At 43.0% G+C, this 17,416-nt stretch overlaps 1 protein-coding gene across 1 annotated transcript in view; it reads right to left on the reverse strand.

Moving 5' to 3' along the window:
- MTOR (mechanistic target of rapamycin kinase) overlaps positions 1-17,416 on the reverse strand; it is a 118,941-nt gene that overhangs the window by 90,407 nt on the left and 11,118 nt on the right. Inside the window, 11 exon segments of the mRNA XM_079143464.1 lie at positions 3,679-3,929; positions 5,836-5,965; positions 6,191-6,325; positions 6,968-7,060; positions 7,162-7,251; positions 8,197-8,319; positions 10,778-10,983; positions 11,334-11,549; positions 12,578-12,822; positions 13,535-13,663; positions 14,619-14,805. Coding sequence (XP_078999590.1) covers positions 3,679-3,929; positions 5,836-5,965; positions 6,191-6,325; positions 6,968-7,060; positions 7,162-7,251; positions 8,197-8,319; positions 10,778-10,983; positions 11,334-11,549; positions 12,578-12,822; positions 13,535-13,663; positions 14,619-14,805 — 1,805 coding nt within the window.

Genomic DNA, 17,416 nt, shown 5'->3' on the forward strand with positions numbered 1-17,416 from the left:
GCAATTAAGTTAGAAATCGATATAAAAAGAGAAATTTAAAACCTTATAAGTTTGCAAGTAAAATATCCACTTCTAACTCACTCAAGGGTGAAAGAAACAAACCATAAATATTAGAGACTATCTCTGAATCAAAATGAAAACATATCACTATTCAGTGTTAAAGAGGACTGAGCTACCAATGTATGTTACAATATGAACGAACGTTAGAAGCATGACGTTAAGTGTAAGATGCTAGACACTACATCACATGTTCTACGGTTCCAATGATAAGAAACGACCAGGAAAGGCAAATCCATAGAGTCAGGAAGCAGATTTCAGGTTGCCTAGGGATGGGTAGTCATGGAAAATGAATGCAAATGAGCAGGAGGTTTTTGGTTGTGGTGGTGGAAATTTTGATGATTGCTTAAACCTATAAATATATTAAAAAAATGAATTTTACATTTAAAAAGGGTGAATTTTATGGTATGAAAATTTTATCTCAATGAAGTTTAAAAATGTTTTTGGAATACAGCTAAGTAATACTTGGAGTGAAGTTTATAGCCCCAACAGATTGCATTAGAAAAGAAGATTGACAATGACCTAGAATTCCAACACAAGCAATTTTTCTTAAAAAGCAAAAAAAAAGGGCTGGGGAGATAGCTCAGTTGGTAAAGTGCTTGCCTTGAAAGCACAGGGCCCTTGGTTCAAGCCCCAGCACCACAAAAAAAAAAAAAAAAAAAAAAAAAAAAAAATAGAGAGAGAGACAGGCATGGTGGTGTAAGCCTGTAATCGCAGTGGCTTGGGAGGCTGAGGCAGGAGGATTGCAAGTTCAAAGCGAGCCTCAGCAACTTAGCAAGGCCCTAAGCAACTCAGCAAGGCCCTGTCTCAAAATAAAATTTAAAAAAAGTGCTGGAGATGTAGCTCAGTGGTTATGTGCCCCTGGGTTCAATCTCCAGTAACCAAAAAAAAAAAAAAAACAGAGAGAGAGAAAAGAAAAGGAAATTATTTTAAAAAGCAGAAAAATATGAGGAAAGTAAAAATAAAGAACATACTAATTAAATAGAAAACAAAGATAAATAAAATTAATAAAGGCAAAAGTTTTTTCTCTGAAAAAGAAAAAATATTAAGACAAATTTCTAAGAAGAAATTAAGAAATAAGAGAGTGAAGGTGGGCATGGTGGTGCACGCCTATAATTTCAGTGACTCAGGAGGCTGAGGCAGGAGGATTGCAAGTTCAAGGCAATCCTCAGATACTTAGTTAGACCCTGTATCAAAATGAAAAAGGGGATGGGGATGTGGCTCAGTAGTTAAGTGCCCCTGGGTTCAATCCCCAGTACCAAAAACAGAGAGAGAGAAAACAATTTCATGACAATAAATTTTCTTATTTACAGAAAAATAAGTTTCCTAGAAATACATGACCAAAACTGTATCAAAAACTTCTACAAGTTAAAAAATATGAAAAATTAAACAGATCTTTGAATCTACAGTTAAAAAACATTACGAGGCAGGCAAGGTGGTGCACACCTGCAATCAATCCCAGCTACTCAAAGGCAGAGGCAGATCTGGGCATCTGCGGGACCCTGTCTGAAAATAAAATTTAAAAAGGGGTAGGGGATATAGCTCAGAGGTACAGTACTTGCTTAGCATGCATGTGGCCCTACATTTAATCCTCAACACAGGAAAAAAAAAAATTAGACCAATCCTATTCAAGAACACAGATGCAAAAATTCTAAACTAAATATCAGATACAAAATCTATATGTTAAAATATACATCATAACCTTGAGGAGTGCTTCAACACTAAACATACATCAATGTAATGCAACATATTAACAAACTGAGGGAAAAAACCAAATGATCGTTGCAACAGATAAAGAAAAGGTATTTAAGGGGCTGGGGCTGGGGCTCAGTGGCAGAGCGAATGCCTAGCATGCGTGAGGCATGTGTCCATCTACAACTAAAAAATTCTTTTAAAAAGGCATTTAATAAATTCAATACCTGTTTATAATAAAAACTCTTTGGCAAACTAAGAGTATAAAGAAATGTTTAAAACCTATATGAGGTAATCTACCAAAACCCTGCAGCAAACACTATACTTTGTAGTGAAAGTTTAGATTTCTACTAGCACTGTATCTAATCAACACTGCAGCAGAGGTCGGAGGAACATATAAAGTAATAAACGGTTTACTGATTAAAATGAAAACAACAAAACTATCCTTTTTGTCTGTTTCTTTTCCTTCCTTTGTTTTTTTTAGACTATATGATTATCTAGATTAAAAATTTGGGAGAATCTCTATAAGTGAATTATTAGAATTAACAAGAATTTAATAAGGTCAGCTGTGTACAGTAGTGCACACCTGTAATCCCAATGACTCAGGAGGCTGAGGCAGGAGGATCAAAAGTTGCCTTGGCAACTTAGTGAGATTCTGTTTCTAAAAAAGAAAAAGGGCTTGGGTTGTAGTTCAGTGGTGGAGTGTTCCTGGATTCAGTCCCCAGTACCATAAACAAAAACAAAAACAAAACAAAACAGAAACAACACCATTCGATGATTTGAGAGCTACAAGTATGATATATAAAAATCAACTGCAAGCTGAGCATGGTGGTTTGCATCTGTAGCCTCAGCTATTTGGGAGGCCGAGGCAGAAGTTTGAGACCAATCTGGGCAACACAGCAAAACACTATTTTCAAAAAGGAAAAAAAGCACTTCTATTTGCCAGACGTGAAGTTTAAAAAGAGGGCTGGGGTTGTGGCTCAGTGGTAAAGGGCATGCCTAGCATGTGTGAGGCACTGGGTTCGATTCTCAGCATCACATAAAAATAAATGAATAAAATAAAGGTCCATCAACAACTATAAATAAATAAAGTTTTAAAAGATACTATCTCTCTTAAACATATATCAAGTTGATAATATGATCAAAGAGAGAAAATAGTTAATTCTGTATACTTTCAGAGCAGGAACTGCAAAACCACCTAGAACTTTACAGATTAAATGGACTAATTGTAGGTCTGTTGTTGATAATGGTGTTTGTATAGTAATCAAATAGCCACTCTGCAAGTTCTGTGGTTCAGAGAAAGAAAAGAGAAAGACTGAGAGAGAAAAGTGGGGGGGGTGAGGGGGAACATCTTTAAAGGAAAATGCCAGCTAATACAAGCAGAAAGGATGGCAGAGCTAGAAAGACATGATTTTGCAACCAGCAGTTCAGAAACTGATTTAAGCAAGGATGTCAATGAACACTAAAGTCACTGTGCGAAAGACAGCTGAGGAAGAGAACAGTCACATCATCTCAAAGTGTAACCCCATGGAGTAATTGTTAATGACAAAGGAAAAAGGTAATTTTATAATGGAGCGGTCTGGTAGACACCAACTTAATCAGGTACTCAAACTCAGAATCAACAATAACTAGACCACTGACATTATGAGATTGAGCATGAAGGATGCAATTCATCTACGCAGCATCTTCACTAAAAATGTGAGAATTAAGTCTGTTCATGAAGGAGCAACCAGAAGTCTAGGCTGTGGAATTTTCACAACTGGATTGAACTCTAGAACAACAACACTGTCCCTCCTCCCTACAGGACCATTCATCTGCTCTCGACTTGCTACTGTCTGTCGAGAGCAGAGCCAGGAACGAGGCATAGGTGACTGTGCCTGTGTGGTCAGAGCAGAGCAGAAAGCAAGGGGTGGGGTTTGGGGTACTTACTTCCCGGATGGCCCCGTCACAGACCCGAATGACGTTAAGGAATGTGGGCATGACCTGGGGCAGAAACTGCACACACTTGAGCCCCAGGGACTTGAAGATGAAGGTGATAGCCTGAACGACCATGGTGTGATGGTGAGAGAGGGACTGGTCTCGGAAGATCCGCATCAGGGCCACCATGGATACGGCTGGGTAGAACTCATCCAGAGGCAGGTTTCCCATGTTAACCAGCATTTCACTGGTGCTATAGTCAGCTGGGACAAAATGACATGGAGTACCATAAGCTATTGGTGACATGACTTTGACTTTAAGCAGAGCTTGGCTAATAGCAAACTAAAATCTCCTCTAAAACATTAGCATTCCTATCATTTTGCCCAGTTTGTTTTAAGACCACTGGGAATATGGGGTCTGTTAGGAACTGATGAACCATCAGGACCCAAGCAGGTTTTGGGTTTTTAAAAAATTGCTGTTTAACTCTTCTTCTTACCATTAGAGTTCACAACCTCATAGCCAAAGCCATCAATAAAAATGATTATTCCCCCAAATGAAAGTAAAGATAATTAAATTAGGCAAACATCTGTTCCACAGCTGCCTGACCCCCCTAGGGAATTCAGACCAGTTAGCAGGAAAATGCTCCCTGACCTGAACAGCAAGGATCTCAGACACTCTGCCCAGGGTATCACCATGCAGGGAGGGATGAGAACTGCGACAGGTGGAGAGGACGAGGCTGCAGTGTGCTCTTTGTTCTCTCTGGTGCTGGGGAAAGAGCCTGGGGCACTCTACCACTGAGCTACATCACTAGTACTTCTTATTTCTTGTTTTGTAACAGGGTCTCACTAAGTTGCTGAGTTGAGCTCAAACTTGTAATCCTCCTGCCTCAGCCTCCTGAGGGACTGGGATTACAGGTGTGTGCCACCTCACCGTGCTCAGGCTTTGCTCTTGACAGCTGTGATCTAACAGGATAACATCCAAAGTACACTTTTCTAATATCCAGAAGAAGAAGGGATTGGAAGCAATATGATCCTACCTATAGTGTTTAGAAGTACATTGCTTTATTTTAGGATAATAATATTCTGCTGGAATAGTTGGGATACCCACTATTAAACATTTATTTTCAGGAACAGGTATGTCCTGAAAGACAATGGGCCAAGTCTAGAAAACTCTCCTGCATCCCACCCCTTACCCCACTCTCAGGCTACTTGTCAAAGGCAGTGGGGCTCAAGGGCCAGACTTTACATGGATTTCTGATTGCTACTAGTTTTCCTATGCCCTGGGTCTTGCCTCTGATTTCTCTATCGGTTAAAACAGGGAGAATGAAGTCTATCCTTTTCTTCCTTGGGTGCTACAATAACAAAGAACCCCAAAGAGGCAATAACAGAGTGAGAAGTGAACAGAGGTGCTGGGGTGATAATTCCTCTCTTGCTCATTGTACCAAGAAAGGAGTACAGAAAGCCTGGCTAAGCCTGTTAACCACAGACAGAATCTGGACAGACGTGGGGATTCTGGCCATACTGTGAGTGGTACCCCACTGGGATTCAACAGGAAACCATGGACTTTTCATTCTGAAGTTGCTATAATAGACAGTGTGCTATAATTTCAGTAATCTGGCCCAAATCTCTTTCTAAATATGGTCGATAAGGGCTTTTTTTTACCCCCTTTTTTATTTTTTTCTGCACCCAATCAACTTTATAAAAAATGAGTACATATCTAAAACAAAGAAAATGAGATGCTGAAAGAGCTCTTTGATATTAAAAATATGAATTTTATATTCTTTAAAAATCCATGTCTGTCTTTGAATTCATGTAAAAATGTCATATCCTCTTTTAGGCTATTTGAAATTTCCCAAAAAGTATTAAATATTGTTATTATAAATGAATAATGGCAATGCAACAAAATTTTATTTTGTTTTCAAAAATATACATGTGCCTCTTAGGGACTCTTAACTCATCTACAATCTTTCTTAAGGGAACCAAGCTCTCCAGTCTGTTCAATATCTTTTTTTTAATTTTTACAGACTGCATTTTGATTCATTGTACACAAATGGGGTACAGTTTTTCATTTCGGTGGTTGTACACAATGTAGATTCACACCATTCACATAATCCAATAAGGGCTTTTTGAGCCAGAATCTGGCAAGAGTTTCATGGCTCCCCCAACTTACAGGAATCCTGACTTGACTTGGACTCTGACAGGCTGACTGCAGAAGCATCCCGGGACTGGTCAATCATGCCGATGTTCACTTTGTGCTTGTAGGGATCCAAAGCCCCTAAAAGCCCTAAGACACGGATGGCCTGAATGGGAAAAGAAAACATTCACCACAACATCTGATACCTCGGCTTTCATGAAAATTCCTCTCATGTTGCAAAATCCCCAATTCACAGCCCAAACGACTAGGTTCATGATCAAAATGGAGGAGGATAGGAAGTCTGAGCCTGCTGAGCATGCTGATGCCACAACCTTCTCTCTCTCTACAGTCCTTGCAAAGCTCCCTAAGACCAAGTTCCCTTGTTTCCTACCTCTCTCCGCGTGCCCTGGTTCTGTTCCGTCTTCAAAAAATTCAGCAACACTTCAAGCAAGGTTGGGTACTTCCTATAGGGCTCCACCACATAGCCAGTGCTGGCCACTAACTGCCCCAGGGTCCACAGAGCCACCTAGATGGGCAAAAGATCACATGGTTCATTGAGTCAGTCTCAGAGAAAAGAAAGCATAGTCACACTCTTCATATCAGGATTGTCAGAGCCCATTATAGGAAAAAAGTTTCCAGAAAAGACACTGACTGTGACTAGAAATCCTGAGAGGGCATAAAAACATGGCTGTTCAAGTACAAACACAATCACTGGATCAAAAGATAAATATGCTCCCCTTTCTTAAAGGAAATAGAGCTCTTCATATCCCATACGATTTATGGGAGATTCAAAAGGAAATTAAGGTTATTCTTAACTTTAGTCAGTCATCCGATAAGCTCAAATGATGGGATGGTGATTTGAAGCTGTCTGAACTCACAGCCTATGGCCAAGGCTGAGGCTCTGATATCAGATCTGCAATCTCCATGGTACAGACGAAACGGTGCTGCTCATCCCTGATACTGTAAGTAACTACAGGTCAGGATGACAGCTAAATCTAGCTCCAAGTACTCTTCTTTTTATTCATTCAACAAATATCATCAAGCATCTACTGTACATCAAGCTTTGTGCTAGGGAGGATCTGGCTGGAGACACGGAGGTAGATAAAGAGAAGCAAGGTCCCTGGCCCCATGGGGTCTTCCCTGCTCAATCAGGAAGTGTGGTACTCACCTGCCTTTTGGCCAACAGAGAGGAATCCTGGAGCATGTCCATGATGATAATAAAAAGTTCATCAACCCATTTCCTCATTTCTAGGCCACTAACCTGCAAAATGAAAGGGTGGTAGAAATTATACATTAAAAAGTATTTTGACTTCCTCAGAGGTTAGTTTCTTTCCACAATGAAAAAAGTGGTTGTCACCTTACCTGAGCCAATTCTCCTATTGTGGCCAAGACATTATTGATCACCCCTGGGTTTGGATCAGGGTCTGGATCTTTCAATTTCAAAATTAAAGCCTATAGAAGGAAGGTATGAGAAAACGATTATAAGTTAGAATCTAAAAGAAACCTCTCTTTTACATACGTAAAATTCACCCAAGAGATCATTTCCGTCAAATTACTTCTAGGCTTTATGAATTTAGGATTTCTCTGGATTTCCAACTTTTCTTTGGATTCCCAAACTTTTCTCTATACAGAGTACAAGTCTAACACCTGAGAAAACATTTCTCATGTCTCCTCTCAACTAAATCTCTGATTATTTGTACAGATAAACAGGTGTTATTTTTTTTAAATTTTATTAACTTTTTTTAGATAGTGATAAATATTTTCTTTTAAAAATTCTTTTCATACATGTATATACAGTAATAAGGTCTATATCAATCTACAATCCTTCCCCTCTCCACCCACCCCACTCCTCCCTCACTCCCTTCTGTACAATCCAAAGTTCCTTCATTCTTCCCTACCCACCCACCACTAAAGATCAGCATCTGCTTATCAGAGAAAACATTTGGCCTTTGGTTTTTTGGGATTAGCTTATTTCACTTAGCATGATACTCTCCAGTTCCATCCACTTAGAACAGATGTTATTAAGAGAAAAAAAATGAAACAACAAAACAAAAACTTCACATGACTCTATACAGACTTGAAGACTGTTTCAAGTTTTAAAACTCATTTTCCTTCATGCTGGGGGATTATTTTAGGCTGCTGTCCAACCCCTCTTTTCCAAGCACATTTGATAAGGTACCTGAGGCATCATATCTTATGGCTTATAAGAAGAGAAGTGTTCTGCAACTGTGAGATTCTTGGTACTCTGTAACTGAAGGTACTTGAGGTGGTCCTTGTCCCCAAGCCTGGGACCAAGGATATGATCTCCTTTGTTTAGTGTACCAGTGAGCCCTGAAACACTCCCACCTGCTATCCCACTTAGGGGACATGCCAGTCTTGCTGTCTCTGGTGCATTACCTTCAGAATTGGTTCCATGTAGGGGCGGATGAGTCGGGGGGCATTAGAGACCAGGTGTCCCAGCATGCGGGCACTCTGCTCTTTGATTCTCCCAATGCCGCTGTGCTCCAGCTCTGTCAAAATCTGTGGGGAAGAAAGGCTCAGTATGGTAGAGGACATTACAGAGAACTGTGCATCAATAGGGAACAGGTGGTAGGGCAGGGGAGATACCAGGCCTTCATGGTGGATTAAATCACTGTCAGATACTCAACAAAGGACATCTCTGCAGCTGATATAGCAGCCTTGGGATACAGCTGCGACTGGGAGAAAAATGGTTTGAACACTGCCCCCTCTCCTGTCACCCGAGGCCTCAAAGTTCTCTCTAAGCATGGTTCTTAACAGTGCAGCACAGAGAGAGCTGTGATCAGGGTTTGCAGAAATGAGGAATGAAGGGACGGCTTCATGGGAGAGAAATCTTTGTCTAAACAGTAAATCAGAAAAAGGGTCTATAAATAATGACAAAGGAATCAAAGAACAGAACAGCTATGATGATGAGAGAAATGCTAAATTCCACAGCTGTCTCAGGCACATCTAGATAAACCCAAGAGTTAGGAATTACATCAACCTGATCCCCTCAGGCCTTAATGAATAGAAATAACACATTTGTTCTCACTGACATCCTGAAAACACCGGGCATCAGCACATATGCTCACAGTAGTGTAGGTGGCCACAACTCGATACAGACTGACTTACGGATACCTGAAGTTGCCAGAGGAAATTTCTGAGCAGTGAGTAAAGAAATATCAAAAAGCCCAGGTTAACTTGGCTACCCAGAGGAATCTCATTGTAATAATATATTTTATTAATAACCCCGATTGCCTGGATTCCCTCCACAGCTTGTTTTCTCCCAGTCACAGCAGACAGCAGCAGAAAATAGAGAGAGATACCAAGAACGGACCCATGACAACAAAAAGAGATGGCTTGCTGCAAGGCAATGTGCCCTAGGGAACAGAGCACAGCTGTGGGCGGGGCAGAGGGAGGCCAGGGAGCTGCTGCAACCTGATGACTGAGACCTGAAGAAAAGGCAGAAGCACTGACCAATGCGTGAACCTGTACAATTTAATTTTGGAAAATCTGTATCAGTTAAAAAATAAACAAACAAACATGTATTTTTAAAATTTTGGAGGTTCAAGGGCTGAACTCAGTATATCCACTCAGTAGAGCTTCCCATTCTCCAATATGAGAAAATTGAGATGACCCAAGAGCTAAATGTCAGTTTCAAGAGGGCAGGAGACATGCCTGGGTCACACATGTCCTGCTGGCACCCAGTAGGACCGGGAATATAGCAGGTGCTTAAAAAAGTCTTGACTGAACGAACAACATGCTGATTTTCTCAATAGGAGATAATGTCTACGAGGCCTTTCCAAACTTATTTAATGCAATTTGAGCTGGCAGGCTCAGTGATGACTTCCTTTCTTTCCCAAAGCCTTAGAGTCTTAGAATGACTTAACATGACAGGCAATCCTAACAAGGGCCAGCAGCTAAAGGAATAAATCACTAGGTTAAATGCAGAAGTGCCAACAGAAGTACAATTTTCTAATTCATTGATTGATGATATAATTTACAGCCACATTTACTGTGGTTGTAAAAGTGACAAATTGTGACAAATTATGAATAAATGACATTTCTCCAGGGTCTAGAGTTACATATATTAATGCTTTTTCTGTTTAGGTTCTTTATATGTTACAAAAAGCAAACATTTCAAAAGAAGCCTGGAGGAGGATCAGGAAGCAGAGGGTGAGGTGGGGACAGGGTGAAGGTGGGTGATAAGAAATGACTGTGTGAGTGACAGAGGAATCAAAGAACAGAACAGTTGTGATGATGGGAGAAATGCTAAGTTCAACAGCTGTCCTGAGCACATCCAGATAAACCTGAGGTAAGTGGAACCAACTTGAGGCAGGGAGGACTGGGCAGACATCACTCACAGAGAGCTTCCTTGGTAACTGAAGGCAAAAAAAATCAAAGAGCCAGGCTTCAGCAGGAATTGGAAATTCTACCTGATCTAGTGGCCATGCCACCTGATGCTCCTTTATGCTACATGCAGTCCAAGCTGTGTAGCTTGGCAGCTCACATTATTTAAGAATAAAAGTCAGGGACCGCCCCCCACACCAAAGGCAAAGGCTACTGAAAAGGAAACATGCCCCATGTTTTTTTTGTTCACAATGACCTCTGTGCCTGCCTGGGCATCAGCAAAAGCAGTCGAACAGGAATGGGAAGGTGCCAGAAGACTACAGCAGCAGCAGCAGAGGAGTGAGTACACGGAGAGGGGGATCACTGATGATGTGCCAGGAAGAAAGAGCCACATGAGCCATCAGCCTGGGACTCAGCAGCACCCTGGAGTCAAACTGACAAGAGGCTCGGGAGGCGAGAAGCACTAGAATTATAATAATGAAGCTGGGAGACACGTGGTTCCTCAGAGTCAAGTGTGGCTTTACCAGGTATCTCAACCTTTCCCCCACTTCGTCCTCCATGCTTCTTCCCTGAGCAGCTCTCACGGTTGGAGTCCTCTCTCCACTGCCTTTGAGTCTGTCACCCCCATTACCTGGATGAGCATCTTTCGCAGGAAAGGCATGACGAAGGCTGGGTTCATGCTACTGAGTCGGCCCACAGTGCAGATGGCCAGCTCTCGGATCTCAAACACTTGGTCATTCAGGGCCACAAACAGGGCCTGTAAATTCTCTGCCTGGGCGAGGTGTGCATCAAAGCGCTCATCCAGGGATGCCAAGACACAGTAGCGGATGTCAGGGTCTGCAAGAATAATCAAGCCTTTGAACCCCTCTTCACCATCCCATTCTCCAGCCTCTTCCCAGCTTTTACTTCCATTGCCATCGGCCTAGAGGGAGGACTCTGGACACCCTCCTCTTATTTAACCTACTGTTATTCTTTTTTCTCCTAAGGAGTCAAGGTAAAGGAATTAATGACAGATTATCTTACACCAAGAGACTGGAGTAGCCAAGCCTTATGCCTTGGCAGGGAAAAAGCTGAACATCACGTTGTTGAGGCTGAAGCTCTCTAGAGAGGCCTTGTAATGAAACTGGCAACTTCCAACTGCCCCCAGCTCCTGAATCTCCCAGACTGCTTCTGTCTGTGAACTTTACCAGGATCTGTGATTCCAACCACGAGCAGTTTGCTGAGCACATCTGCCACCACCTGCACAGCAGTCTGGCTGACCACGTGAGCGTGACCACTGACAAGGTGGATGGAGGGTGTGAGCAGGCGGGAGCAGGTGCGGGCAGCTTCCATGCGGATCTCCTTGTGCTCGCTGTTCAGGAAGTGATCTGCACAGTGGCGGACAAACTGGGTCAGGGAGTGGCCTGGATACAAATGCAGGGAGAAGACAGAGTAAGTACTCCTGCTTTGGACAGGTAGGCCTGCAATTTGCTAACTGTGTTTTCCATTTTGTGGCGACTCATTTCGTGTTCAACAAGGTATTGATCAACAAAACACTGACTCAGAACTCTTCCCTTAATGGGAACACATAGTTTCCATCAAGAAAGTCAGAAGGGGATAGTGAAGGAGCAGAAGAGGTGCCCCCAACTCTAACCCTTCCTGTTTTCCTTTCAAAAAATAAACTTTGTTTTATGCTGACCCAAACCCTTCCATTTCCAGAGGGTAAAACAATTCTTGATCAAGGTTACCTTGTCTTTTTAGTTCCCATATTTAAATATCAAAAAGGGAGTCTGACACAGGCTGGGTTTAAACACAGCACATTCTATTCACTAGAAATAAATGACAATGGGTGTTAATGAATGCTATGTGGAGCACTCATGATGGGGAAACCACAGTTGGCCATCGTTCTCCAGATGGGGGACTGAGGTTTTCTGTACTCACTTGTCTCCCCACAGCCTTGATGAGCCTTACCTAGACAATCTGAAATTTCCTTCCGAAATACCTTTTCCTTGGGTATTAATGGGGGTTTATGTGCAACACTGGATTCCAAACTGAACTACACAGTACAGTACTCTTGGAACTCATACTGCCACGGGAATGAACATCTAAAAGCCCCCACTCATACATTCTTAAGTATAAATATCTCAGCTATGGGGAAGTGGGAAGGTGAGGAGGTAAGGGGTTCCATCTCTGACTTTTCTATCTCTGAAGCATTATTTCCCTGATCAATGCACACTACTCCTGAACACCATATACCCGCAACAGGGTATGGAACAAAGACGCAAACAGTAGTTGTTAAGGATACACGGACAAAGCCTGGAAAGGAGGAGCTGCTACAGAATCAGCAAGTGGAGGACCCTGGCAGGATCCAGGAATGCTAGTTCAGTCTCATTCCTTTCTCAGACTCCCAGGATTACTCCCTGTCTTGACAAGAGTCACTGCAATTTCTTACCTTCAAATTCAAAGCTGCCAAGGGTTCGGAGGGCAAGAGTGATGCTGCCCACGTCACTGGCCTCAGGGAGTGTGGTGAGGCCAGGGGAGGCCAGCTGATGAGCCAGGCCCTTGGGCATGCCCGGGTGCCGGAGGGGTTTGTGCATAAGAACCAGAGACAGCATCTTCAGTAGCCCATCCTGAATGTCCTTCTTCAGCTGTGGAATCTGGCGGCTCAGGTCATAGAGCACAGCAGTGAGGGCAGGGCTGAGGGGAAGGAAACCACTCTTAAGGGGTTGGGCACATGATAGTCTATCAGTTCTGGGTAGACACAGCCCTTCTTGACCAGCCAGGGGATCAGGCCCCATCACTGCTTGGTCTCCAAGTAGAAAGAATGCTATAAAACAGAGTAAATGTGCTGAATTCTCTTGGTCCTGAATTTCAGAACAACCTATAGGTTTCTGGTTTTCATTACAGGAGAACTTATTAAAATAATTAAGCCACTACAGAAGACCAAGTCTCAATAAACAAACTGGGAAGAGTAAGAGCACCACCCTTATTTTATAGGTGAAGAAAACTAAAGAGACAGCTTACCCATTTTCCCAATAACTTAAACAAGAGCTACAAACATTTACTGGATGGTTCCTATAAGCCAGGTAGTGTGCTAAGAGTGGCAATCACGAACTCTATCACTCAATTCCTACAACTACTCTGCACAATAGTAACTGCTATTGTATTCATTTATCGATGAGAAAACAGAGGCTCAAAGTAACTTAATAAAGATAGCACAGCTGATTAGTGATTCCACTCTATTTTAGTGAAACTAGAATCCAAACTAGCCTGTGTCTAGTCTGGGCACTCCTGCCTATCCAAACCAACATGCAAACAACCAGGCCTTGCTCTTCCAACGCAGTGTCAACGCCATGAGCCAAGCCTCTCGCTAGCTGAGGCAGGAAGAGCTCAAGTTTCCAACACCTACCTCAGCCCCACCGCCAGCATGGGCTCCAGCAGCTCCTTAATGTCCTGCTGGATGCCTGGTCCCATTGCTCGCGCCAGCATGCTAATGCACGTGAACACTGTGGCATCCACCTGCATTGCCTTCTGCCTCCTGCAGAAAAAAGAGTGGCTAGTTCAGACATAATGACATTTTGTGACATCCTAACTCAAAAGCACTTGGTGGCAAGGGCAGGTTACTTGGGCAGGGCCACCACACGTGGGCGTGCGGGTTGTTTGCTCACAATTCAAGGGGGCCCATCACATTGTAGTCACTGTAGATTTAAACATTTATAATGACAATCCAGCAGAGGGCATTTAAGTGCCTTAAGGAAGGGGCCCCTTATCTGCATTCAGAGGCATCATGTGGGTGCTGACCAAGGTACCTATTCAGAAAGCAAACTGAACAAAGTGCTCCTTGGGGACCAGATAGCAAACTGAACAAAGTGCTCCTTGGGGACCAGAGGTCAGGGACCATCATATGGAAAGAAGTTCCTCTCCCTGTGATGAGAATCCTGGGCTTGGGAATGAGCGGAACTTAGTAATGTACCAGAGCAATCCCTGCTAAAAACAAGAAAGTAAAGAGACAACCCTATTAACACTGACTTCCTGGCCTTAGTCAAGCGATCCTGGCACTTCAACATGGTAGGGTGCTGAAAGTTTTACTCATATTTTATTCATAGGACGGTCCTTTGGTGAAAAGGAAAAAGATACTCTGTTAGGTCCCTTCAGTTCCAGTCAAGGACTCCTCCCTTTAGTTCTTCTATCAAGATAAGACCCCTGAATACCAGGGGAAAAGCAAAGCCAGACTACTTGTAAACGGTAATACAGAAAACAATGCTGCCAAGTAACATCTGCTCAGGATACTCAACTTCTTCAACTATTTACATATATGTCATTTCACTTGGAAAAGGTTAGAACTCCACTGAGAGGGCTATTTTTTTATTCAATCTGCTATCCCTTGCAGTGAAATGATGCATGGAATGGGCTTAAGCTCTGTGGACCTGGGATGGAGCATTCCTGTTCCCCAACCAGAGTGTGGAAGGTGAAATCATCACAGAGATGCTTACTTGTGGGCAAAGTCCTTAGGGGGCAGGGCTGCTCGGATGATGTCCAACACCCGAGGCAAGTAGACCTTAAACTCCGACCTCACGGCCACAGAGAGCAGCCCCAGGGCCTGGAAGGCGGCTGTACGTTCCTTCTCCTTCTTGACACAGCTCAGGACGTGGTTCATGGTATCCTGGAGATACTGGGTATCTGAGCACAGAAAAGACATAAAGTGGGATGGCTCCAGGTCAGAGGTCTACATATCACAAGTAAGAGTTCCCAAAGCGTACTCAGGTTTAAGAATCAATTAGGTAAAACTCCTGGAAAGGTAAGAATTTAGAGGATATAACACAGAGGAAGCTTATACTTCGCACCACAAACACATCTTTTGGAAATAATGAGAAATAGAAGATGTTTTCCTTTTTTTTTTTTTGGTGGGGTACTGGGGATTGAACTCAGGGGCACTCAATCACTGAGCCACATCCCCAGCCCCCCCTTTTTTTTATATCTTACTTAGAGACAGGGTCTCCCTGAGTTGCTTAGGGCCTCGCTAAGTTGCTGAGGCTGGCTCTGAATTCGTGATCCTCCTGCCTCAGCCTCCCGAGCTGCTGGGATTACAGGCTTGTGCCACTGTGCCAGTCTTGTTTTCCCTTTTAATTATAAAGAAAACCACAAAACACACGGGGTCTCCAAAGCAGTGTCACATAATTACTTTATCTAAAATACTTTACATTATAGTGAAATTTCAAAGTCACATTCAATATTATTTGCGATTAGCAAGCCATTCCACTCAGCTCAGGCCTGGAAATCACCTTGTCGTTACTTAGCAATTTTGCTACAATCATATTTAATAGAAAAAATTTTAGTCTGCAATTTGATAAAACACATGTATTTTCATTAAGTTTATACAAACTTAAGTTTATAATTTCAGTAAGTTTACATGCAAAGGTAGGTGATTCTTGGGTAAGGGAAGCTGAAGTGCTGTTTTCCCTCTGAAGGCTAGAATTTTCGGTTCTTGCATTTCTTCTGTTTCTTCCCTCCCACTGATGGTGATGCTGACAGTGAGCACAGGAGCAACAGGACAGCAGACGAGGAAGACCACACATCCACTAGGAAGGCAAAGGGGCTGAGGGCTGCCAGAATCATCTTTAGACAGCGCACCAGGCTCCCACACAGCACGGACAGGTTATACATTTCCTCTAACAAGAAAAGTCTTCTCCCACAGCTACTGTGGTCAGATGTTAAGGGGTCTAAAATCAGACCAAACTGACATGGGAACTATCCCTTTATATACAGGGGCAGCATTTCAACAGGAAATGAGCTTAAATCAAGAGAATAACTTCCTTTAGGAAGATGCAGCACCCTTAGAGATTAGGTGCCTGACACTGAAGAGATTCCAATCTGGTCTTAAGGTGAGTACTTTTGATATTCCGAAAGCTTTTACCATCAGAAGGTTTAAGCAATGACTTCCCAACTATATGCTTTAAATGGGTGGCACTTATGCAATGAGGTAAAGACTTCTGAGGGATCCCAGGCTGAATTTCACTGACATATTTTAGGTATTATTTAATAAAAGAACAAACCCACATCAAAAGAGGCCCAATGAGTCTCTGTATTCGTTAGGCAACCTTTTGAACATACCACGATAACTGCTTCTACGATGTGCCAGACTTTGATCAAATTTGGCCTAGTTATTAGTTTCTGAACTAGACTCTGAACCCAAGACCATTTAAAGCTCTACTGATCAGGGGTGTGTCTGGTCATTAAGAGAAGAGCTTCTGGATGTAGATGGCAGGTGGGAAGATCAGAAAACTGAGAAAATACAGGTAGACTTTCATTCTATCATTTCTCTCTGGTTCAATGATTTTATGTGACCAATTATTTCATTGTGATCTAACATGTTCTACTTACACAGCCTGCAAACACCTCAGTAGCTCGATTTTTCCTGCAGTTTCATCAGGGTTCGGTGGCATGAAATGCATCCACTGGGACAGAGGGGTTGAGGGTCAAGTGACCCTCCCCTGCTCCTGAATGCTTACTCTGTCCAGGTACCATGGTGAAGTGCAAAGATGTCTGACCAGGGTCTCACACTCACCAAGCTCCTAGGAAGCAAGGCAAGGACACTAGGCACAACAGGCCCTGGGGGTCATCGCATGTGCACCTCTACTGTCTTTCCAAATAGGTTAGAAGTAGCTTGAGGAAGCAGTAACTAGTAGGAGAAAGGCTTCCATTATTGGAGCTTGCTCTGCCAGGCACTGTAGTAGGTGCTCAGGCACTCGTGCTGTGCATCTCGGGAGGCTAGGATTGTTACTCTAATTTTACAAGCCAGGGAGTGGAGGCCTAGGATGTGAAATAAACTGTCCAAAAGCTCACGGTTAAGGCTGAGGCAGGACCCACCTCAGGTCTAATGCCAAAGCCTCTCTATAGCTAAGGGCCATAATGGAAGAGGAATGTAACATTTCCAGCTGCAGCAATCTGGAAAGACCTCATGGAGGAGCCAGTATCTGAGCTGGACCAGAAGTCACAGCCAGGAATCCACCTGCCCACTGGGGGTTCCCACCCCCAGGCTATGGCTTCTGACCTGCTTCTGAAACATCTCGTCCTTTTTCTGAGAGTGATGAGGCAGCTTGATGACCACCTTGGGGGCAGAGCAGGAAGGTCACCACACCCTGTCCTGCCTCATTAACAGGCTGTTACTGTACAATGTCACCTGAAACTGCCTTCTTTTGTTGGTTTCCTTTAGGTCGGTTCATGGACTTGCTGGCTTCCACGCATGAGAACTTGCCTAGCCCTAGAGCTGCCTCTCTGCCTACACATTCTG

The sequence above is a fragment of the Sciurus vulgaris genome, assembly GCF_902686455.1.
Source record: "Sciurus vulgaris genome assembly, chromosome: 1".
NCBI classification, from domain to species: Eukaryota; Metazoa; Chordata; class Mammalia; order Rodentia; family Sciuridae; genus Sciurus; species Sciurus vulgaris.